This window comes from Lagopus muta, chromosome 20 (assembly GCF_023343835.1).
Source record: "Lagopus muta isolate bLagMut1 chromosome 20, bLagMut1 primary, whole genome shotgun sequence".
NCBI classification, from domain to species: domain Eukaryota; kingdom Metazoa; phylum Chordata; class Aves; order Galliformes; family Phasianidae; genus Lagopus; species Lagopus muta.
This window is the reverse complement of record NC_064452.1, coordinates 376,628-400,517: the sequence shown is the minus strand read 5'-3', so window position 1 is coordinate 400,517 and position 23,890 is coordinate 376,628. Positions and strand designations below refer to the sequence as shown.

At 55.1% G+C, this 23,890-nt stretch overlaps 1 protein-coding gene across 1 annotated transcript in view; it reads left to right on the top strand.

Annotated features, from left to right (window-relative positions):
* The window catches only part of RAP1GAP2 (RAP1 GTPase activating protein 2), a 51,196-nt gene extending 27,461 nt beyond the window's left edge, over positions 1 to 23,735 (top strand). The window contains 24 exon segments of the mRNA XM_048966526.1: positions 6,271 to 6,340; positions 6,342 to 6,356; positions 10,344 to 10,379; positions 10,486 to 10,530; positions 10,954 to 10,986; positions 11,182 to 11,391; positions 11,627 to 11,730; positions 12,229 to 12,307; positions 12,568 to 12,621; positions 13,475 to 13,558; positions 14,110 to 14,210; positions 14,705 to 14,834; positions 14,910 to 15,065; positions 15,570 to 15,641; positions 15,814 to 15,900; positions 16,080 to 16,214; positions 18,057 to 18,194; positions 18,329 to 18,447; positions 18,696 to 18,809; positions 19,272 to 19,389; positions 19,738 to 19,864; positions 20,818 to 20,894; positions 21,007 to 21,047; positions 21,365 to 23,735. Coding sequence (XP_048822483.1) covers positions 6,271 to 6,340; positions 6,342 to 6,356; positions 10,344 to 10,379; positions 10,486 to 10,530; positions 10,954 to 10,986; positions 11,182 to 11,391; positions 11,627 to 11,730; positions 12,229 to 12,307; positions 12,568 to 12,621; positions 13,475 to 13,558; positions 14,110 to 14,210; positions 14,705 to 14,834; positions 14,910 to 15,065; positions 15,570 to 15,641; positions 15,814 to 15,900; positions 16,080 to 16,214; positions 18,057 to 18,194; positions 18,329 to 18,447; positions 18,696 to 18,809; positions 19,272 to 19,389; positions 19,738 to 19,864; positions 20,818 to 20,894; positions 21,007 to 21,015 — 2,113 coding nt within the window. The 3' untranslated portion in view covers positions 21,016 to 21,047; positions 21,365 to 23,735.
* The last annotated feature ends 155 nt before the right edge of the window (positions 23,736 to 23,890 follow it).

Genomic DNA, 23,890 nt, shown 5'->3' with positions numbered 1-23,890 from the left:
TTATGTTCAACTCCGCATATTGAGGAAATAGCCTCTTTGCAATACTGTGTGAGCTGGCGTCTGCTCTGCACGGCTCCCGCATCCCCCCGCTTATTAGTGCGAATTGCTGTTTGCTTCAAAGCCTCTCCACGCTCTGATTTATTTGTGTGGTCTCGGTCAGGGAGTTCTCTCCTCCAGGACTGCGCTGCTCTGGCAACTTTGTTGTTAAAAATAGTCGGAAATATGCATCCCAGTCCCAGTGGTGTGCATACCTCCCATTCGGGGTGCGAGCAGCATGGGCACTGCTGCAGATCGATGGTTTCCTTTTTGTGTTGTTGTTTAAATGGTGATTTTTAAACAAAAACATATGAATGAAGACCTGATTATTTGGAGTCTTTCTTGTAACTACACAACCCAGCACACTGGGAGTTCCTTCTGCCCTCACCCCAGAGTTTTGGGTCGTGCGGCCCTGTGTTCTGCTGCTGGAGGTGCTTTGCATGGGCAGCGGGTGTGCTGGGCAGCAGGATTTTAGGGTTGCTTTCTGTGTAGCTCATACTGCTGCTGCTGCTCTCTGGGATATTTTCTCCTTTGCTGGGGCTTTAGGTAGAGCATCGAGGCTCCCAAAGTGATTCCTTCCCATTGGGTGCCAGATTTCTATGAATGATCTCAGAATGACACCTGAAGCCTGAGAAAAAAATCTGTCTCCAAACTCTCATGGAATCTGCCCCGTAACACAGGAGCCTGAATTTTTGGATTTTGTTCCCCATCAAGTTGAGCAGAAACCCTCCCAACGATGCTCTGGCTGCGGGGTTTATTCAGAACATTGAGAGTCATACAGACACCTCAAGGGGAGAACCAGACCCTGAGGAATTTTTTCTCCTGTCTGCTGTGGTCTGAGCAGCCTTCATGGGAGCAATAGCAAGAATTCAAGCAGCGCTTTAATGTGGCTGCTTCATCTTATGCAAACTGCCAGGGCCATCAAAGTGACATAATCTGCAGGAAAAGGAAGGGACTGTTAGCGGTGTAGTCAAAAGGGACTCTGTTCCTCCACCTGCTCCTATTTTCTTTTTTTCCTCCTACATTCAGGCTTTGTTCTGCATTTGCAATTGAATTTTGCTTTCCATGAGCCATATACAAGTCTGGCAGGATTGGTGGCAGCTGCAGAGTCCCTGGTGGCCCACGTCCCTGTCTTGTTAGCAACCAGCAAAGTACAGCACAACAAATGGACTTCGTCAGGCTCCCGTTGCAGGAGCAAGGCGATGCTCACCTGGGCACTCTGTAGGTCTGTGCCTGTCCTGTGCTCGGGCTGAGGCAGAGAAGCAGCACCCTGCACCAACACAAGGTGCACACCTTGCTGAAGTCATTGGAGTGAAGTCTTTGCACTGCTGAAGTTGATTTAAACATTCCCATTTGTTTCAGTGGGGTCAGGGATTATGCTCAGTAAGGCAGCCCGTGGCTTTTTGGTCCCTCCCCACCATTGGAAGCGCTCTCATTCCCCTGCCCCTCTGCCCGGGGGCCAGATGGAGGCAGCATCCCTCTGCTTGGTGTTGTTCTGCATGTGGTCAGAGGCTCTGGTTTCTGGGAGCTGTTCTGTTTAATTTGCAAATTATTGAATCAGTTCAGAAGCGGCTGCCCAAGGTTCCTTGGCTCATGTTTTTTCAGGAATCGGATCAGACAATCCTTCTGGTATTAAATGGTCCAGGAGTCCCTTGGCTGATTTATCCAAATGCTGCTGGAAATCGTTGCTTCCTCTCCACTCCTAGAAGTGAGACCAGAGAACAAAATCTGCGAGTGACAAAAATCTCTTTCCAGCATTATTTGCAGAGCCAGCTGTACTCTCCTACCAAGACAAGGTGGAAGTCCTTGGTGGGTTGGAAGGGCTCCATCTCCCATCCAGCTGCAGACAGCAGCACGAGAGGGACAGGCGGGCGCTGAGTGTGCCATGCCCTCCTGAAACAGCACCGCAGCAATGCCTGCACAAGTGCAGGATGTCCTGAACTGCTCCAACTACAGTTACTCGTGGTGCAGGGGAGTAATTAAAGCTAAAGCTGTTTGCAGTTAAATGTCACCTTGCTCTGAGCAGGGCTTAGGTTCCTTGCTTGTGCGCGCTGTGCAGTTGCGGTGCTCTATGCAAGCAGATGCAGGCTGGTAGTCTGAAAACACAAAATTTACTGCAAACAGTTTACACCAGAAAACAGTGCTCTCTTTCTTTGCTGATTTTCAGGCTTCAGTGCACAAAAGCGATAGGTAACCAAGGCAAATTGGTTATTGGGGAAAATGTTGCACCACTGGGGCTCTGCCCACACCTGCCCTGAGCTGTGGTGCACCTGCAGCACTGGGGCCAGAGCCGGGCAGCCCCACAGTGCCTGCCCTGCATGGGGCCAGTGCTGCCCGTGGGCCCCGTCTGGGTGAACCCAGGAGTGGCTGTGGGGCCATGGCAGTGCGGGCGGGGAGTCGGCCTCTGGGCAAACTTCAGATGTTGGGCACTGAATGTTAAATAAATGAGAGAGGGAGCAGCTGGCAAGGTGAGGCCCATCAAGGGCAAAAAAAAACGACGGCTCCAAAAATAGAGGCTGTTAATTTACAGAACATCTTTACTGTCCTTCTCAAGGATAAAGCATCCCGACAGCTGAACTTGTTGCAGATGGGTGCGCTGTGAGGGATTAACACCTCCGCGGGCCAGGTTTCATCAGCAGAATTAAGCGAAGGCATAAATGTAACCTGTGATGCTCCAAGCACTTAATTGACACAGCATAACAAAAAGCAGCGCTTACTGCTCGCTGCTAAACGGCGTCACATAATATGTTGACATCTCCCCTTCCCACGCGCAATTTGTATCAATGCTCTGTCAGGTTAGAGCCTGCCTGGTAAATCAGACGAACAAACAAAAAGGCAGAATGTGTGCAGAAGTCTTTTGTTAGATGTTAGTGAGAATACAGGAAGAAAGGTGCAGCTGAGAGCTCTGTATGAGGTGCTTGTGTCCTCGCTTGTGTCCACACGGCCATGCCATGCCTTGCAGGGGCTGCATTTTGTTCCCAGCCCAGCCTGTGCCCGGAGAAGCCCTGCAATGTTGCTGGAGGATCAGTGGGTGGAGAGCATCTCAGTGCCCAGCTTCCTGGTGGAGCTCGGATGGCACAGCCGGAGGTGGTGGACCAATGTGGTTGCTGGTGGGTGGAAGTGGCCTCTTTCCTTCCCACAGAGATCCCCAAAATTGATTTTTAAAGGCAAACAAACCTATCCATGATGTGATTATTTTGGAATTCTGGCGTTGTCCCAGGCTGGCACAGAGCAAGCCCCCAAACTGGGGCCATGTACGTGGTGCCATGATGGTGCTGTGGGCTGTCATTAGCAGGGCAGCTGGTGTGGGACCTTTTGTCCATGCTCCCGATTTCCTGATTGCCAGGGAGCTCCTCACAGTGCAGAAGTGCTGCCTTGCTGCTGGGTGCGTTCAGCAGTGCAGCACAGTGAGGGCATCCTCCGCACCCAGCAGCACGTTCTGAGCAGCATTTCAGCACACCAGCATGGTCTGCCAGGTTCAGGACCTGAATTTGTTCATGCTTTTGGGATGTGACCAGAAGTGCTCTGAATATCAGAGAATGACTCCACCCATCCTGGCTGCTTTGTGGGTTCCCGGTGCCCGCGCTCAGAACGGGGCAGTGCCGCAGAGCCGGCGGTGCGCTGGTTCCGCTCGCCTTTGGAAAACCCTGCGGCTGGCCTGGTAACTGCATTAAGGTATTTCCTTAATTAGATTTACTAAGTATGTAGGATTCTAATTCTTGGGTTTTTTTTTTTTTTTGCCTTCTTTCTTAATTTGCCTAATGAGGAAAATGAAGAAATAACATTACCTAAGTGATGTCTGCGCGGCTTTCCGGGAAGCCTCTGCCCTGCCTGGTTTGCCCTGGCCCTGCAAGGCTCAGTGAGGGGCAGCCCGGCCTCCATCCACCTCTTCTCTCCCCCCCCATGCTGACTGTCCCACTGCAGCTGTGGGTGGGCTCGGGGCAGAGCTGGTAGCTGCGGGCTGTGCTGTGCTGTGAGGAGCTTGGGGCGGCACAGGGCTGTGCTGGATGCATGCCCAGGTCCCTATGCTGGTGGCACTGTGGGCTGTGCTGTGAGCTTCAGGTGAGCTCCCGGGGCTGCCATGCCCTGTGCAGATGGGGACACACCGACCTTCCCCCGAGCCATTCATCATCCCATGAGGGCAGACTGCTGGGAGTCAGGCTGGTGGCCCTTGATCCCGGCGCTGGCAGAGGACTGAATCACTGCGCTCGGTGCTGCAGGTCACCACAGTGTGGTGTTGGTGCTAGGGCTGATTGCTGGTGAATCTTCTGTGTGCTCACCCCGAAGTGAGATCGTGGCTCCAGCAGTTTGGCCCCAAAGAAGCAATCTACATGTGATAACAGAACACGTTGTTAAGTTGTGCGACTGATTTTATAATACTTAGAATGTGATGCTATGGCAACCTGTTACAAATCCCAGATCAAATTGAATTATTTGTATGCATCCCCATAACTTTCATCTTTGGAGGCCTGTGCCTTTGAGGCTGCTCTGCAGATTGGTGCAATCAAACAGAAAGAAGGTTGAAAGGAAGAGAGCAAAGATGGGTGCTTGTGTCCAGGTCCGTCTGCCTGCAGAGCTCCAGGAAGTCGTAGAGCAAAGAGTGCAAATTGCCATTTGGGCACCTTCTCAGCAGCAGAGCTGTGGTGATTCTGTGGGGAGTAGGAAGGGATGGAACTCAATGGTCAATGCGAGTGGTCAGCACGTGGCTTCCGCTGCTGCCCATCTGCAGTCTTATAGCATTTCCATTCATTTCTTGGGTGTTGGCCCTGGATCAAGGCTACAGATGGGGGCCTGAGCCCTTCATTGCTCTGTGACCCACCGCTGGCTCCGTGGTCAATTTGAGTCCATAACTTCCCCCTTCCATAGTTATTAACTATCAGGGAACGATTGATCTGTGTCCTGTTGGCACTTTCCCTCTGATCTCAGCACTGAGCAGCAGCCCCTTGGCTCTGCTCTCTGTGCCTGGCTGAGGGCTGAGGACCAGGCAGGGCAGGAGCCCCGCACTGCTCGGTCCTACGTGCTCAGCTGGGTGCGTGAGTGCATACATGTGTGTGTCTCAACAGATGGAGTCAAAGTCCATCAGGACCAGGAGATGTCTGTTAGCAGAAGCAATTGTAAATACGAGCAGGAAGGCAGGAGGAACAGCGGGCAGCCCTGTCAGGCCCTGGCTCAGTCTGTATTGCAGGGACACCCCTGCACAGCCGCCCTTTGCCTTGCACGGTAGCAGTGGGGTTCTGCTTTTGCCACAGCGGTCTCACAGAAAACCAGATCTGCAAGGGCGCTGTGGCAGCTCCTTGTGAAACACCACGGGCACATTCTGCATTGGTGCAGCCGTTTCTCCTGCAGTGCAGTGCTGCCCGGTCCGCAGTGCCCAGCTGGCTGTTCTGCAGTGCAGGGTGCCCAGCATTGCCCGGCTGGCACAGGGACGCGCTGAGGGATGCGCTGCAGGGACGTGCCATGGGGTTCACCCCTCTAGCTCAGGGCTGGGAACAAAGTGAGGCTAATGCAGGGCGGGCTCTAGGCAGTTTGTAGAAAGAAGCTCTGCTGGTGTCCCGATGTTGGCTGCAGGTACCTACCACTGTTTGGGGGAGCCCTGGTGTGCACTGCTGCTCGTCTCCCCATGCACTGCCTCATGCTGTGCTGTGCCACCCCAGGCGGGCTGCCATGGGAGCAAACCTCGTTACTGCGTGATAAACAGTTGGACATTTTGGCCTCGTTTCTGCAAGACTAACCTGGCAGGAACGAGAGGAAACAAAATTAAATCTCAGATTTTCTGACTCCCGGAGTAGCATCTGGCAGTACTGCTGCATGTGACGATTTGATTGTCTGCCTGAGAAGGGATTTTTTTTTAAAAGGCACAGTGTGCTTTTATCAAATCATCAGTGGAGGGCTTTGAGTGCAGTTTCTCAAGGCTGAGGAGGGTGTGGGGTTGCATTTTTTGGCAGGCTCTTGGTACAGTTCTTTCTCCCCTGCTTTCCAGTGTCACATCCCCATGAGACCTCCGTGCCAGTGCCACTCTGCTGTGGGGATCCATGTGGTTGGCCCTTGCCGAAGCCCAGTGTGGTGGGGCCTGGGGGGAGGTTTACGCAGCTCCACCATGGGGAGCTCTGTGGGGCCGCGGTGCTGAGACACGAGAACGGTTCAACCAAAAGAGGCCGGTCACCCGTGTTCCTTCTCTCCTGCCTCCCAGACTGGGCTGCAGGGGTTGCTGACGGCTCCTGTTCTGTTTTGCAGGAAGCAGGAGCTGCTGAGCAGCACAGATGTGACCCTCCCGGAGCGGCCACTGTCCCCTCCACTCACTGCCCCCCCCCACCATGAAGGTGAGTGCTGCACCGCAGGGCTGAGCACCCTGCGTCGGGGCCGTGGGCGCGCGGTCCAGGCTGGGTGCTGCTTTTGGAAACAGAGCCGGCGAGGAGCAGCACTTCCAACGCAGCGCCTGTAGCAGCCGGGGCTGTTCTGAGCGGAGCAGAGTAGGTGGTTTCTGGAGAGCAGCCGGCAGTTTGTTCAGACACCATCAGCTACAGCGTGGTGCGCGTGCCAGCGGGCCCCATTCTGCTGCCGCCGCGTTACGCAATGCCAAGCGGCAGTGCCAGGCGGGTGCAGAGCCCAGTGCTGCTGTCCTGATCGGCCCCAGCTCCACGTGCTGCCCCAGGGACCCACCTGCGTGCCTGCTGGCACCTGCTCTTTGGCCCCAGCGTAAGCCTTTGAGGCACGCAGCTCCTCTGCTCTCATGGAGTAACCCAAGCAATTAGTGCGAGTGGAGCTTCCAGACAAAGGAAATGGCAGCTCTTCCCCCTGGGTAGCTGCAAAGCATTCGATATGTTGCCACCCGGGAAATTACTCATTAAACTGGCGAAGATGAGATCGAAGAGAAGCTTACGAGACAGCTGAGAACTTGGTTAAATGGTTGTTAAGAGTGGGGGGAGGGGTGGGGAAGAATGGAGCTGGAGAAGTTTGTTAGTGAGGTTTCTCAAGTTTTGGCTCATTTTACTTATGTTGGTGGCCTGGGTGCACAAAGCAGGCGTGAGCTGGCAGAGCACAGTGGTGGATGGCAGGGGTTGTGAGGGGCTGGGGCTGAGGAGGATGGGATAGGGTGACACGCGGAGCTGGCAGTGAGTCCTGCCCTGCACAGCCCGCTCACTCCTCCCCGCCTTGCAGCAGTCCCCAGCCAGGAGCTCACAGCTGAGCTCACAGCTGAGCTGCACAGAGTGAGCAGGTTCATTCCTACATGCACTCTGTGCTTTCTGCTTAATTCTGGGCACAGGCTGCAGACAGCTTGCTGGAGGCACCGGCTTCCTGCAGCACAGCCCATTGCTAATTCAGCTGCGTGAGCAAACTCCTTCTAAGAGCATGCAAGCTCTGCCAGCAAAAATGTGTTTTCCTGGTGTAACTCAAATTCCTTGAAGGAGGCAAACTACAATGGCAAAAACCTTTTTTTGCTGGTGTAATTCCACAGTGAGGCTTGCTTCCCACCAGCCCTCAGCGGGAGGAATTTGTCTGGCACCTGTAATGGACATCACCGTGCAGGAACAGAGTGGCAGACCGAGCCAAAAGTGAGCAGAGCCGAGCGGCCACAGGGCAAAGCCATCCTTCTGCTCCCCGGCTCCCCTGCTGCTCTGCTGTGTCCGCCCTGGAAACTCATGGGGAGAGGAAGGGGCAGCGAGTGCAGGCAGGGACACGGCCCCAGGGGCAGACGTGGCCCCGCAGCCGCCTCTCCTCTGCCCGCGGCCGCGCCAAGCACTTCCAGCCGGGAGACAGGTGGGCACAGCGTGGCACAGCCAGACCCGGGACCTGGCGTGGTGCAGGCTTTCTGATTGACCTTGTGCAGGGAGCAGCCAGGCTGAAAGCAGGCTGGAAGGGCTGCGCTGATACCTGCCCATGGCAAGGACGGGTGACCCCGTCGTTGCGGCTGGGGCGAGGTGCTGTCTGAGTGCTGGTTGTGCCGGGCTCTGCTGCGCTGCCCGGATGCATGTGGGAGGTGGGGATGTGCTCGTTGGAACCGAGCCCCTCTCCTTCCCTCGCCTCCCGCCCCGTTCAGCTCCCCGTGCCACCTCTCGCGTCCGTGACGGGGAAAACCTCCGTGAGCCACGTGCGAACTCTCGCCCGCTTCCTGCCCAACCTGTTTGGGGCACTTCCCGCGGAGCCACCCTTTTAAATAACAAAGCAGCAGCACTGCCATGCCTCTGGCTGGAGAAACATTAACGAAGGGAGGTGTCGGTGGGGATGGTGGCCCGCCTGGCGCCGGGCCGCTCCGCGCTGCACTGCCGGTAGGACCCGCGGTGGCCGCAGCGGCTCCGGGGGCGAGGCTGAGAGCTGCGGGCGGTGCGGGGCTGAGATGGATTTCCTGCGGGGGCTGCTGGTGAGTGCCACGTGCGGGGCTGCGGGCAGCGGTTCGCTGTGGGCACTGCCGGGTGTGCGGTGCTCAGCTGCACACTCTTGGTGCGGTTTTCTTTCTGGGTGTCGTTTTCTTTGGAAACCTCCGATATGGGCGCTTTGTGGCTGTGCTGCTACTTCTGCTTCACGTCGGTCCTCATCTGCTCGCTATGTAGTACCCTCATGTGCTGTGGGCTCAGCAGCACCGGCTCAGCAGCACCAGCTCCGCCAATGGGGCTTTGGGGCAGACCTGACGCTGATGGAGAGGAGCAAATGCAGCACCCTGTGCTGGGATGCTGGAGGTGATGTTGTGATCTCTTTGCTGTCAGGAGAATGCTTTTAGCTGTGAGGTAGTGAGGACATGTGAGCTTAGGAAGAAAACAACAATGGTTCTATTTTTGGCTTGGATATTCTGCATTTCTAAGGTCACAGAATCGTAGGGGTTGGAAGGAACCTCCAGAGATCATTGAGTCCAACCCACCTGCCAAAGCAAGTTCCCTACACCAGGTCATTACTACAAGCTTTGGGACAGGTCTGTCCTGCCTGTGGAGGGACGGAATGGCTTTCTGTGCCAGTGGTGCCTTTGGTTGCATTTGTAGCGCAGCTGCAGTCACTGCTGCCAGGAGCAGCTGGGCTCAGTGACTCAGCTCAGTAAGAACAAACTGGTGGCTGAACCACTGCAGGTGACGCTGCTCCTGACTGAGCAGCACAAAGGTATAATTGTCCCAACTATATTTACCAAAATATTTGTGGCGTGGTAAAGCTTGGCTTCAAGTCTGCATAAATTCCTAGTGGCTACAGACTGCTCTTTGCTTTATTAAATGTGTGTACACGTGTTCTGCTGGAGCTCACTTGGAAAGGTGGATCGGGTTCTGCTCTGTTGTTTTGCCTGTCTGCCCTGGCTGCTGGCAGAGGGGTGACAACTATTTTCATTGTCTCAGAGAGCATGCGTCTATTGCAGATGCCTGGAGATAAGCAGGAACCTGAAAGGAACTTAAAGTAAAGCAAAGCCTTTTCATTTTGGACGCAGAGGCTCTTCTGAACCTAGGTGCGTTTATCCTGCTGCAGGTGCAGTGATAAAGAAGGGGCATAGTCTAAGGGCAGGACTGTGGCCAGGGCTGCAGGCTGTGCCTGGCCGTCGGGCAGCGCCTCTGCTGCATCTGTGGTGAGAAAACTCGTGTGAGGCCCCTTTGGTCTTGGAATGATTTTCATTTCTTCATCTCCCCCTCTGATTTTTCTTTCTTTTCTGTCTTTTGAGGAATTCAGTTGGTTCTAGGGCTCCCCAGAACATACTCTGGTGCTGTGCTCTTTGGCACGGTGCTGTGAGCCCCTGCCCTGTGTCCTGCGTTCCCCTTCTGCAACCACTGCTGGGAACCAGAGGTGCCGTCCTGCAATGAAAACGGATTAAGATCTGTGGGTGGGGGAGAGTAAGGGAGAGGAGAAAGAAGTCCTTCATCAAATCCCTGTCAAAGTTACATATTGGTTTACTGGGAGTGCCCCAGTATTGACATCTTGAGGATGCTGGATAATTTATTTGCTTGTATGTGGGAGCAGGAGGGGCCGTGCAGGGTGACTGTGCCACCGTTGTCCCAGTGGTGTCCTGCCAAAGGCCAGCATGCAGGTGCTGTGCATTCAGGAGCCACCGCTCACCACAGCTCATGGATCAGCACGCCTGGCCAGGCCTGGCCCCAGAGCAGAGATTTTGCTGCTGGTTTCTGTATGGAGCCCCGGGCAGCAGCCTGGGCTTTGTGCCCACCTGATCTCCAGCACCGTGCAGCACTGAGCACAGGGATGTGCTGCATCTACAGCGTGCAGTGCAGCTGCTTCCCAGCCCAGGCCTGCAGGATGGCTGAGCTGCTCTGCTCGGCATTGCAGCCCATCTCGGCAGCTCCCGGCACCCGGTTGGACAGCACGGTTCTCTTTTCTTTTTTCAGTCTGCAGAATTCTTCGAGATGTTGGAGAAGATGCAGGTGAGCTGCAGTGCGGTGTGGGGCGGCATTGGCGTGAGATGTCCTGCAGGCGTCTGTGTGGTGGCAGCTTCTTCACTGTTCAATCTGTTCACTTTGTTCCAAACAGGCACCAAAACTTGAAGATCAGAAAGCTGGAAGCCAAAAACATAAGGTTTGTTGGATTTTATTTCTTGTGTGGATCTTTCCAAGAGTTCCCTGTTATCTCCAGAAATCGGGGCTTTAATGTGTGTAGTCAAAGGCAGTTGCTTAAAGGACTAAAAGGGATTTAGGAGTTATCTAAAAGCAAGGCACTGATTGAATTGCAGAGATAAGAGAGTGGTGCATGTAAATCCCTAATCCAGCTTTGTGTCCAAACCGGTGCATCTCGCTGTTGAGTGATGTGTGCTGGCTGGGTCTGTGGTGCTGTGCAGAAGGTGGCATGGGTGCAGGATGGGCAGTGCCATGGGCAGAGCAGGGCAGAGCTGGGGCTGCACCCAGCAGCATCACTTAGTGTGTTAAATTGGATTTCGGGTTCAGGGACAGATGGAACCCGGGGAGCAAGCAGTAGTGTGCAGTTCTGTGATTCCCTTTGCAGGAGGACTACATCCCATACCCCAGCATCGATGAGGTAGGTGCTCTGAAACATGCTTCTGTGCCCCCAGGGCAGTGCCTGTCCAGAAGTGTGTGGCAGTCTTGCTTCCAGCAGGAGCTGTGAGGCACTTTGCTCCTGCCCAGCTCTGCGGTGCCATACCTGCTCCTCACAGAGAAGTAGGGCACTGCAGAGGGGCGGTGTGGGGCAGCCCATCATCCTGTGCCTCCCCAGATCCTGGAGAAGGGCAGCCCCTACCCGCTGGTCATTCTGCCCCAGTTTGGGGGGTACTGGATTGAGGACCCAGAGAACCTCGGCACACCCACCTCATCCGACAGCAGTGTCTGCGAGGAGGAAGAGGAGAACTTCAGCCCCAGCCCCTATGGGTACAAGCTGGAGTGCAAAGGAGAGGCCAGAGCCTACAGGAAGCACTTCCTGGGGAAGGTGGGTGTGGAAAGGGCAAGGGGTTGGCTGAAATTTCTCCCAGCCAGGAGAAAAAATCAGATCCCACAGTTGTGAGTGGAAAGGGCGAGTGCTGCAGCCTTGCTCTGGGCAGGGGCAGCAGGGCTGCTGGCTCACAGTGCTGGATGCTGTGCCTGGAGCCTGCGAGGCTGGAGGAGGGGAGTGTTGTCCTGCTGTGTGCTGAGCCCCACCACCCACCTGCTGCTTCTCTCTGCAGGACCACTTAAACTTTTACTGCACGGCCAGCAGCCTGGGAAACCTGATCCTGTCCATTAAGTGTGAGGAGATGGATGGCACTGAATATTTACGGATTATACTCAGGTACAGAGGAAAAATGTGCAGTGTTCAGCAAAATGTTTTCTCCTTGAAATACTCTCCATTTGTTTATCTGTGAATACAGCAGGCAGGACGCAGCACACTGAGGGGCTCAGGGGGCTTGGAGTGGGGCAGAAGCCAGAGGCACTGTCCCTATACTGCTCTGTACTGTGGTGAACACAGAGCTTTGATCTGTTGCTGAAATCACATCTGGAACTCCTCGTGATCCACTGTCATATCTACTGCCATTTTTCCCCTAATCTGGCAAGGGTGCCTGAGCTGTTGCCTCAATTCTCTTCCAAACAACGAATACTTTAAGAGGTGCAGAGATGAGAATAACGATGGAGCACTTGTTAACTGACCAAGCCCAACAGAACACCATGTTGCAGCACCTCCTGCAGCGTGCATGGCACAGAGCTGTGCTGCTGGTGGGCAGGGAGGCTGCAGTGCCTCGGGCTGCATGGGATCCTCCCCAGCTTCTTTTCATTCCTTTTTCCTTGTTAGGTCCAAAGTGAAGACGTTGCATGAAAGAATTCCTCTGGCAGGATTTAGCAAGCTGCCCAGCATCCCACAGATTGCGAAGGTAACCTGCATGGGGCTGCTCTGGGTGGATTGCTGGATGAGCTCAGGGACGGGGAGGGGGAAGCTGCACCCAGGGACTGCCCCACTGCACCTCTGGTTAGCACCAGCCGGGCATGGGCATTGCAGCAGGACGGGATGCCAGGGGAGCTCCTGCAGCTCCGGGCTGGGTGCGTCTCTCTGATAAGATGTGTGCAGCCATGCTGCCAGACTCCCCAGTCTGGGATGCCCACTGATGCTCACAGCACTTTTCCTTTGTCCCAGGCCTTCTGTGATGATGCCTCTGGACTGAAGTTTAATCCGGTTCTGTATCCCAAGGTGAGGAACTTACCTTGCATTCAGTAGAGATCAAGTTGGGAAAATTCTGCCTTTTTCCCCATGATCCAGTAGCTTGGTTGTGGAGCATGGGAACTTGTGCAGGGCTAGGAGGATTCAGTACCTTTGAGAAAGATCTTCTCAGTGCTCTGTACAGATGCAGGGCACAGATACTGTTTTCCTTAGGGAATTATAGAATCGAGGTGGTGATGCCCTGGCACAGGCTGCCCAGAGCTGTGGATGCACCATCCCTGGAGATGCCCAAGGCCAGGCCAGAAGGGGCTCTGTGCAGCCTGCTCTGGTGAGGGTCACCCAGCCTTCTGAGGGATTGGAACGAGGTGATCTATAAGGTCCCTTCCAACCCAACCATTCTGTGATGCTATGGTGGTTCCATGAGATGCCCCTCGCCGGAGGGAAGGACACACAGGCTATGAGGTATGAACCAGCCCCAGTCTGGGTGTGGTGCCTGCAGTTTAGCTGGAAGCCCAGTAGGGCTGAGCCTGTACTCGCTGTGATGGGGCTGGAACTCACTTGTTCCCCGCTCCAGGGTCACTGGAGCACTGCAAACTCTTGAGCTGCTGTAGAAACCCATTATGGGAAACTTTTACAGCACACTTCTCATCTTCAGCCGTTTGTTGTGTGTCAAACACGTAGCAGGCTCAGCAGTGCATTGCCAGGACTTTCAGTGCCCTTTGATGTAGCCCAACTGAGGCAGTTTCATTCACCCATTCTCATTACCATCTTACCACCATCCATCACTGGGAGCTCAAGAACAGCCGCTGCCACCCAGGACAGTGACCCCAGGTCCCACTCCTCAGCTGCCACGGGCTCCCAACTGTGCCTTGTTTCACTGCAGGCCTCCCAGATGATAGTGGCTTATGATGAGCATGAGGTCAACAACACTTTCAAGTTTGGTGTCATCTACCAGAAGTTCAGGCAGGTGAGTGAGCGCTGTGAGCATGGGGCATTGCTGTGCCTGGCTTTGCACTGCGGTTGGCCCTGCAGGTAAATGAGTGCCACGTGCAGCACGCGCTGCAGCTGGTGTTCTTACCAACAGCAAGTCTCTGGTGACTTGGATAAGGCCCTGGCTCATTAAAATACAATGTGACGGAAGAATAATCAATATTAAAATCAGCTGTAGGGAGAAATGGATGTGGAAGTGCACTGTAGCAGCCACAGTGCCTTAATTAGATGTGTGTTCAGACAGTGCAAAGTGGTGCATTGGTGGGAGCTGTGAGCCATGCAGACATGCCTGTGAGTGCTTCCATTAGCCTGGGGATGCTGGCTGCAGAGCATGGGCACAGCTGGGTTGTATAATTTGCCACAGATGATTCTGACAGGCACCCTCATTATCTTTACGCATTGCGTTTTGTTTTGGATTGAATAACTCATAGAAGACCATTATCAAGGTCTCATTGTTTTGAAATACACACATGAAGGATTCAGGTAGGCTGCCCGTTCCTCTCCCAAGATGCGTCTATGTCTTTGCAGACTCAGGAGGAAGAGCTGTTCGGCAACAATGAGGAGAGTGCTGCCTTCAGGAACTTCCTAAATTTGCTGGGAGACACCATAACACTGCAGGACTTTAAAGGGTATGTAGAAAAGACTGATTTTACAAGTAAATTTAGCTAAAGACCATATAGTCTGTAAAGAATCTATCATGTGAGAGCAGAAGTCAGCTCATTCATGAGCAGCACAGAGCAGCACAAATGTAGCTCTGGCTCGTGGGTCACAGCTGGGGGACTTTACAGAGGAGATGGAACTGCCGGCAGCACTTCGTCCCTGCAGCCCCGAGGCTGTGAGGCAGACTGCTGCAACTCGGCTGTAGAGGAAGGGCTGTGGGAGTGTGGCGGTGCCGTGGGGCTCTGCTCCATGCCTGGAGCTGTGACCGTGCTGCATGCCCTGGGCCTCAGGCTGCACTGCACTACATGGCGCACAGTTTGTTCTTTCCTGTTTGCTAGCAGGTAGATAAAGACAAATGAGATGGTTTGTTCTGTCGCCTCATCCCCTGATAGCCACCAGCGGGCTCTGGTGAGCTGTCAATAAGTATTTCTGCCTTTCTCCCTGACTCTTCCCTCATTTCCAGTTTCCGAGGAGGCCTGGATGTCAGCCACGGGCAGACGGGGGTTGAGTCTGTGTACACCGTGTTCCGGGACAGGGAGATCATGTTCCACGTGTCCACCAAGCTGCCTTTCACGGAAGGGGACACCCAGCAGGTGAGGGATGAGCCTGGAGCGCCCACGGGGCAGAGCCACCTGCCCACACCAACCATGCTTTCCCTTTCCGCCCAGCTGCAGAGGAAGAGACACATTGGCAACGACATTGTGGCAATTATCTTTCAAGAAGAGAACACGCCATTCGTCCCAGACATGATTGCCTCCAATTTCTTACACGCCTACATTGTGGTGCAGGTGGAGAACCCCGATGCAGACACTGCATCCTACAAGGTAGGGGATCTCAGCTCATGTCACAGTTTGCTCTGTCTGTGCATAGCCACGTGCATGACAGGCTGCATCTCCAAACCACACATTTGCTCATGTGTGCTCGGGGTGCTCAGGCATCTATATAGCTGGAGAATGTATATATTGAGCATATGTGTGTACATGAACACATACATTTGTGTGTATACATACATATGTGTGCATATAAAGTGTGCCCATGTAGCAGTATGCTCATTTACAAGATATTTTTGATGCCACAGATGTTGCAATGAACCCAGAACAGCTCATGCTGCCTAAACACAGTGCAGGTAGCATCACCCCTCCATCAGAGTTTCTCACTCTGAAAGCATGCTGCTTAGGGCCATGAGGGAAAAAGGTTTGTGAGAAGTAGATGTGTGCAGTTATCCCATGGACTCAGGTGGGCTGCAGCCCGGGGCTGAGCTGGGGGCATTGCCCCATGGGGCTCTGTGCTGCGCACTGCCCCCAGCCCACCGCTGCCTGCCCACACAGGTCTCCGTCACGGCCCGGGAAGACGTCCCCTCCTTTGGCCCACCACTGCCGAGCCCGCCAGTGTTTCAGAAGGTGAGACAGGACTGAAAGTGCATGCCAAGTTGGGAATTGTGTGTGGGTGTGAGTCTGGGATGCCTCGGGGCACACCTGGAGGCAGAGCTGGCTGTGGGGTCTGTAGGGTCGTAGCTCAGTGCTACCAGCAGCAGGACAGTACAGATGCCCAACCCTCCACTCTCACTCCTAGAGCCCCGAGTTCCGGGAGTTCCTGCTCACCAAGCTCATCAATGCCGAGAACGCCTGCTGCAAGTCAGACAAGTTTGCGAAGCTGGAGGTACGGCTCGCTGCCTTTCTGCCCCCCTACTGCCCCACACCATCCCCACACTGCCCTAGGACTGCTCCTCCTTGCTCTGAACTGGGTCAGCTCTGTGACAAGCTCAGGGACCAGCAGAGTGAGCTTCCTCATGTCCTCACACCCGAGGCTGTCCTGCTGAGCCTGGTGTCATTCCCCAGGACCGGACACGTGCTGCCCTGCTGGACAACCTTCATGATGAGCTCCACGGGCACACACAGACCATGCTGGGGATGGGGCCTGAGGAGGACAAGCTGGAGAACGGAGGACACGGGGGCTTCCTGGAGTCTTTCAAGGTAAACCTCAGTCCCTCCCCAGCAGGAAAATTAACGTGTACTGAGGGCTGGAAGGTGTCTTTGTGGAAGGTGCAGAAGGGGTTCTGGGCATGAGTGGCCCTGAAGGCAGAGGAAGGTCCCCATGTTGCTGGCCTCATGCTGTGGGGGTGAGTGTAGGCTCAGCTGCATCCTGTTGGGGCACAAGATGCAGAAATTGAGGCACGATGCAGCTGTCCTACGTCGTACCACGACCTGAGGCGCTAATTGTTCTCTCTGCGCTGTGGCGCATGGAGAGCAGACGCGGCTTTTGGGCTTGCAGGGTGCGCTGGGCCGCGTGGTGCGCCCGGCAGGTGGAGCTGGCATCGTCCTGCCCCGCCGCCTCGGGGCCGCGCTGCTGGGCTGTGTGCTGGCATACCTCCTGCGCTGTGCGCTCTGAGCACCGTGGGGCTGGAGCAGGGTGGGATGTTCTTCTGCTGGTTGCATCACACCGACAAGCTCTCGGCCCCTTCCTCCTGTTGGCTCTGTGGGCACTCAGCTGGCAGGGCATGGTAGGGGACGTGCCATGCATGGAGCGCTGTGCCGGGGCACTGGCAGTGCCAGGAGGAGATCCTCCTGCCTGCACACTGCCAGAGCTGGCAGCGGAGCGACCTGCTGCTCCCACCCACAGACACCGTCAGTTTGTACAAGTTGCTGATCCCAATAAATCCAGTCTGATGGATGCTTGCTTGCAGCTCGTTACTCAAGGGGCAGGAGGGGACACTGTGGTCCCTGTGCGGTTCGGTGCTGCAGGGTGCGGTGCGGGTTGGTGTTGAGGGGTTTTACATGGGGCTGAAGCTGGCAGCAGAGCGGTGCCTATCCATCGTGGATGCGGTGCTGGAAGCCTTCAAAAACACGGCCTTTGGAGGCTTGTTTCCTCTGATACCTCTGTGTCCTGAGCTGTGCTTAAATGGTCTGGAGGAGGACATAGCCGTGACCTGCTGGGTAGCGCAGCAGAAATTCAGGAGGCAATAGCTGCAAATGGAAACTTTCCTGTAATTGGCACACCAGTATCACAGTCCAGTTTGGGCTCTGGTTGCTATGGTTATCACAGTAATTAAAATAAGTGTACTGATTTTTTTAACTTGTGCATTTCCCTGCTGCTCTTCATGGTGTGTGCCAGACTTCCAAAAGATCTTGTGGTCTTATTTGTGAGTGCCTGGGACAACAACTGAGGGAAGGCTTTAAAAATAGCTCAAGTCCTGTTCAAGCATCCAAAATGGGTGTTCAGATTCGCAAAAGGTCTCTGCCTCCCGTATGCACAGCTCTGGTTCCAACAGTTTGAGTCAAAACACGTTAAAGTCATCGTCAGCCCCCACATGTTCAGTTCCTGCTCAGAGATGGCACCTTTGCTTCTTTCTCTGCACCCCTGGACCGCCCTGCAGGGGCTGCACAGCCCTCTGCGCTTCCTCCCTGTATCCCACTGTCATCGGGATGGCCCCATGCTGCCAGAGCGGAGGGCACCGCAGCCCCTTCATTGTGCAGAGCCGGGGCGGTGCTCAAGCTCCCAGGGTCTGCTCCTTCCTAGGAAGCAGTGTGCACTGGAAGTGGCACAAATGTCTCAGGGCAGCTGCCAGCAGGGTTGCTGCGTGCTGCGTGGGAACTGTCAGCCGTGAAGGGGCAGGAGGGCCGGAGGGGGCTCCTCACAGAGCCTTCCTGCAAACCCAGAGAGTGGTGCTGGGGTGTGTGGTTGGATGCTGCCCTACCGCTGGGCTGCGCTGTTGCTCCCCAGGGGTTCTACAGGCAAGGGCCTGGGGCTCTGGGGCTTTGGGTGGCAGTGGTGCCGGGGTGTTGGTAACTGCTGTCTCCTGTCCCTCGTGGCCACAGAGAGCCATCCGCGTGCGCAGCCACTCCATGGAGACAATGGTGGGCAGCCAGAGGAAGCAGCATGGCGGCGGCATCCCGGGCAGCCTGAGCGGGGGCATCGCGCACAACAGCAGCGAGGTGACCAAGACCACCTTCTCGGTTAGTGCAGCCCCGTGGCCCTCTGTCCCACTGTCTGTGTGTGTGTCCGCTCCCTCCCATGCTGGCAGGGTGCTGTAGGAGTTTCTCAGATGGGGCTGTGCGCTCCTCGAGCTCGGGCTGTGTGCTTCTTTCAGCCCCCAGTCTCGGCAGCCGCGGCCAAGAACCAGTCGAGGAGTCCCATCAAGCGCCGCTCGGGGCTGTTCCCACGCCTGCACACGGGGTTGGAGAGCCAGGCAGACAGCAGAGCGCGATGGTAAGCGTGACATTCCCGGTGCTGAGGAGCCCTGCAGTGTGGCTGTGGTGCCAGAACCTCCCTGTTCTGCATTAGGGCTGTTTCTGCCACGTTCAAGGCTGGGGTGTCTCGGATGCTTTCCCTCTGACTTAAGTTGAAGATATAGTATTCAAAGAGCATCTGTTACTCTGAGTTTTGGCACATGGTGCTAGAAGTATAATTTGACCATTCGTTTTAAGTCTCCCCACACAGCCTTTTTGTGCCCTCAGTGACAGTATTTCTGGAGCACAGAAGACACCAGATGTTGGACATTCATCCCAGGAGATGAAATCTGAGACCTCATCCAACCCCAGCTCCCCTGAAATATGCCCCAACAAAGACAGGTGAGCAGCACAGAACCAAACTGCCACAGTCCCTACAACCAACACCCGGAGCACCAGGGGCCGTCAAAAATAACATCTCCAGATTCTACTATGAATAAGTTGGATAAGTACTGTGAATAAGTTGAGGAAGTAAAATAGAGGTTCTGGTGATTCACGTGCACTACTCTACTCTTTTATCATCTGAAAATAGCCGTCTTTAGAAAAGAGCAGCAGCAAGGAGCCACATTGGCAGGAGTTTCCAAACCCTGCAGGTCGGGGCAGGCGCATGGAGTGAGCTCCCTGTGCATGTTCCCACAGCTACCAGATCCTGTGTTCCTCCTTTGGAGGGGAATGCTCCCAGCCATGCCCCGACTCCGTCCCATGGTGGCTACTCTGTGCCCAGCAGAGCTCATCCCACAGTGCTCAGCTTGATGCTCGGTGTAGTGACCACATGCTTTACTTAAGTGTCTCGTCACCCACTAGGCCCTTTGTCAAGCTGAAGGAGAACGGCCGGTCCAACATCTCGCGCTCCTCCTCGAGCACCAGCAGCTTCAGCAGCACGGCGGGGGAGAGTGAGACACTGGAGGAGTACGACAGCGTGGTAGGAACCCAGTTCTGTGCTGCAGCTCTGGGGGGGGGTCTGCTTCAAGTCTGGGGGCTCCTTGGGGGGGATGCCACAGCCTCGTGCCCCTGTATGATCCCAGTGGGTGCTGGTGTCATCCCAGCAGGGCAGAGGGAAGTGCGCATGTCCACTTGGGTTGGCTCCTATGGGATTTATTGAACAACCCTGAAGGATGAAGGTTGCTGTTCCGTGCTGAGCCATGCTGTGCCACGTTTTGCTGTTCTGTGCCATGCTGTGCTGCAGAGTGCAGCTCTGCTGGGCACGCGCAGAGCGCCGGGTAGCAGCTCGCTACAGGGAGTGGAGTTGTGTCCCACTCTGTCTGTGCAGGGCAGCCAGCCATCCACAGCATCGCCCTTCAAGCAGGATGTGTTCATCTACAGCGCATCGCCCGGCAGTGATAGCCCAAGCATGGGGGCCGCGGCCACCCCAGTCATCATGAGCCGGAGCCCCACAGGTGGGTTCTGGGGCAGCCTGGTGTGGGAGCAGCTATGGGAGAGGCAGTGAGGATGCAGGATGTGGGGCCCCGATTGTGAGCAACTCGCCCGGCTCACCCATACTGCAGCACGGAGCTCTAAACCAGCACAGGGGGGCTTCTAGGACTCTCCTGATGGACATTTGCAGTAGCCTTGGAAACTCGCTGTCTCCAAGGAATGAGTTGTGACTCAGGAGTTCTTTAGTAACCAAGCAGCTCTCCTTGAGCCTGGCTCTATTACCCCTCCTGCTAACCGACTCCGCACTAATTCCATCCATTGGAGCCAATTAGCAAAGTGAGGTACGAGTCAACGCGAGCCAGACGGGCAGAGCGGGCACCCGCCCCTCACCGCACAGCGCAGCGCTGCAGTTTCCCCGTGCGCTGTGGTCCTGCTGGAAGGAGCCAGGATTCAAATGAAAGCACACATTAGGAACTCGGGAGCTCTTTGCAGAACAGCCAGAGAGCTACAAATCCACCAGTAACAGCTTGGTAATTGGGAGCAGCTTGATAATTGGGAGCAGCTCCGGAAAAGAGCTGGATGTGCAGCCTGGCTCTCTTTCCTTGGTATCAGCACCTCAAGTCCTTCTTGTTTTATTAGCAATTTTCAGAATGAACAAAACAGTGTTTTTAATGCTTAAAGTGTTTATTTTGCATTTTCCTGCCAAAAGCATTGAAATCCATACTTACATAGATCAGTCATTTGCTGCAGCCTTTTCAGTGGCATTTCCAGTAGAAACACTCTGAGATGTAATTAAGCCTCAATTTATTCCATCAAAAACACTTAATGTACAGATTTTGCCAAACGTTCAGTCAAGATAGACTAAATATTGGTAACGTTGGTGACAAAATATTAAAGTTCCTGGCTGCCACCTGATTCAGCAACCGGTTTGCTCGTGGGTTATTACTTCGCTTTGCTTTTCTCCACCCTCCAGCAGATATAAAGAACAGAAACTCCCCGAGGTCAAACCTGAAGTTCCGCTTCGATAAGCTCAGCCACGGCAGCTCCAGCACGGTACGCAGCGTGGGGACGCCCTGCAGGCACAGCGCGGGGCTGCGGGGCAGTGCTGCTGTGTGTCGCTGTGCCTTTGTCTGCAATCCAACCTGAATTCTGGTTTCTCGTTTAGAGTCACTAGCAGGATAAAAGGAAGTCGAGAACTTTTCAGCGGTGAGTATTTGTAACACTGTTGTGTGACGTGATTCATTTCATCTCAGGTCCAATGCATATCCTTTTAACGACAGCATGCAGCGACCAATTGCAGCGCTTATTTTTAAATGCGTGGTCAGTACCAGATCTCTGGGCATCCTAAATGCTTTTGTAAGGTGAGGGCAGCACTGAGCGAGAAAGACGGTAGTGATCAATGACCAATGATAGTCGGTGCCCATCAGTGCCACGATGTAGTGCTGCATTTTCTTTCTCTGTTTCTTGAGTATCTCTGACACTTTTCTCTCTCTCTCTCTTCTTTTTTTTTTTTTCCCCCCCAGAGGATTTTTGTTTCAGCGAAGGGAAAACTTCACCTCCCCGTGGGAACGCACGCACCTCACACTCCAGCACGGTGCCCTCCCCGCTGCAGCCGACCCTGTGCCCGCCGGAGGACGTCACCTTCCTCCCGGCCCCAGCAGTCCTAGCCCTCCCCGTGCCCCCCTGCCTCCCCTACGGCCCCAGCAGGCTGCGGGCAGGGAGCTGGGGGGGCACCGGAGAGGTTTGAAGTGTCCCTCAGGTGCTTGCACCGTCCATGCACACACACACCTGGGAGTTTTTTTTCCCCTTGGCAGGCACGGGCAGCTCTGGTTCTCTGCTTTTGGAGCTGGTGCGGCAGTGCTGTGGGACCGGGGCTCACGCGCTGCCCCTGCTGACCCCACCCCCAGCTCTTGGGCTGCAAAATACCTGGGGCCGCGCAGCCCCGCGCTCCCCGGGTGCTGGCACGCGGTGCCATCTGCCTTCTCTGCGTGGCCCGAGTGCTTCTTCCCTGCCCAGAACTCCAGCGTGGGCCCGGGACAGACCGAAGCCAAAGCTGCGGTGTAACCGAATCCCAGACTGGTGCTCGGAGCACTGAGCCTGCGGGATCTGCCTCGTCCCGGGGCTGCTCCATCCGCCGGTGGCCGGGACGGCATTGGGCTGCTCCGCCCTTTGCAACATCAGCCCCCGCCTCTGAGCGCGCGTCCGTTCACTTCGAAAGAGGGCGGTTACGGCTGTGCAAGGTGACACCTCCCCGTGCCGCTCTGCAGAAGATACTCCTGCCCGCACAGATATCCCTCGGCCCTTAGGGAGCTTTGCCTAAGGTTCGCTGTAAGTCTGTCTACTACGTTCAGGGTGGTCACGGATTTCCCCCATCCACTTTTTAAATGCTGCAGAGGTGCAGCGCTGCACCTCGCCTCAATCCGTCACACTTGCAAAAGTAACCGCCAGAAGCGACGTTCTTTATTTCAAATGGAAGCCGTTTTTTGAGTTCATGATTCCTAACGACGCACAGCTGGCAGCGCCAAAGCCGCCCGCGCGCGGCTGCAGCCCCCGCCCACAAACGGCCCGGCGGTGCGCGCCGCGTGGCGCCGTCTGGAGGAAGGGCTGTGGGCCGGTGGGGCGCGTTAACGAAGGAATTAACGATCCGATTGACGAAGGAATCGCGTCGCGGAGAACGCGAGGACTCCCGACGGGCGCTGAGCGCTCCCTCCCGCGGTCCGTGAGTTGCTTTTAAGTCGCGTTTAAACCTCGAGCTGCTCTTTGCCGGAGGCGGTTCCCCTCGCTTTGCTGCCCCCCGGGGGCGCCGAACCCTCGCCCTTCCGCGGAGTGCGGCGCTGCGGGGCTGCCGCGCGCCCGGGGCTCGGTGCGTCTTTCCCGAGGAGTTGTGTGGTTCTGTGCGTGTCGTTGTTTGCGCGCGTGTTGATCTCTGTGAGATCTTTCAGCAAATGCAGTGGCTGCTCTCGTCCGGGCTTTTGTTTTCGGGTCGTTGTTTTGTTTCTGTTATTACTTGAATCTGCGAGGTTCCTTCTGACCCGGAGCGCTTTGTCTGAGGGCTCTGGGAGGGCTGCGGCCCCGGGGCTGAAGCGATGCGTGGGGCGTCGCGGGCCGCGGCGTGGTTCCCCGCTCTGCCCGGGCTGACCGTGCGGGGTGCAGCCGTGCGCTGGCGGAGCGCGGAGGATTTTGTGCTCCTGCGGTGGGTGAGGGCGTTCCTGCATATATATTGCAAAACGTTTTGTGCTTCTACGTGACACACGCACACATGTACACACCTGCATACAAATGGAAGTGCTTTTTTTTTTTCCTGGGTAAAAAGGGACCGTCCCAAGCACAGACTCAGTTTCTTTACGGAGTTTTGGGCTCTGTGGCGACGGCAGACGCAGGGCTGGAATGTTTCCTTGGCACCGGCGGGCACGGTAACCCTGATGGAAGCCACGACCCCGGGTTTCCTCAGCTGCTGCAGGGGCAGTCGGTGCCGGCGGTGCCGCGTGGCCCCGATCCCCGCAGGGCACATTGCACCCACACTGCAGGGCTGCGTGTGGCTGGGATGTGCTCAGCTCGGACCCTTAGAGCGTGCTTCGTTGTTGGAAGGAATGTAGCACTGCGTATATCCTGCGAAGGAAAATGCTGAATTTATATCATTAGAATGTGAAGAGAGTTTATAGAGTGAAAAAAAAATCTTGGAAAAACGTATCTGACAGAAGTTTATTTTTTATGTGGAGAGGCGGCGCTTCGTAGTTCCTGGTGGCCTATGTCTGTTGTAAATAATGTACATTTAATTTATTGCTATAGTAGCAGATTGTATTTGTTATGTATAAAACTAAAGGTTCACAAATGTATATTTTGTTGCTTAAATGTGTCTTTGCAAAATTCACAATAAATAACATATTTTGTGTCCATATGTTGCACACATCTGTGCGAGCATTAGCCAAGCATGGAGAGGATGCTCTCTCCCTCCTAGGATGCTACAAAATGCTTTCATTTTTTGGGACAGTGTCTGTGTTTTTTCCCTACAGCTTGGGCTGAACGATGGACAGTGCTTTTGACCAGCA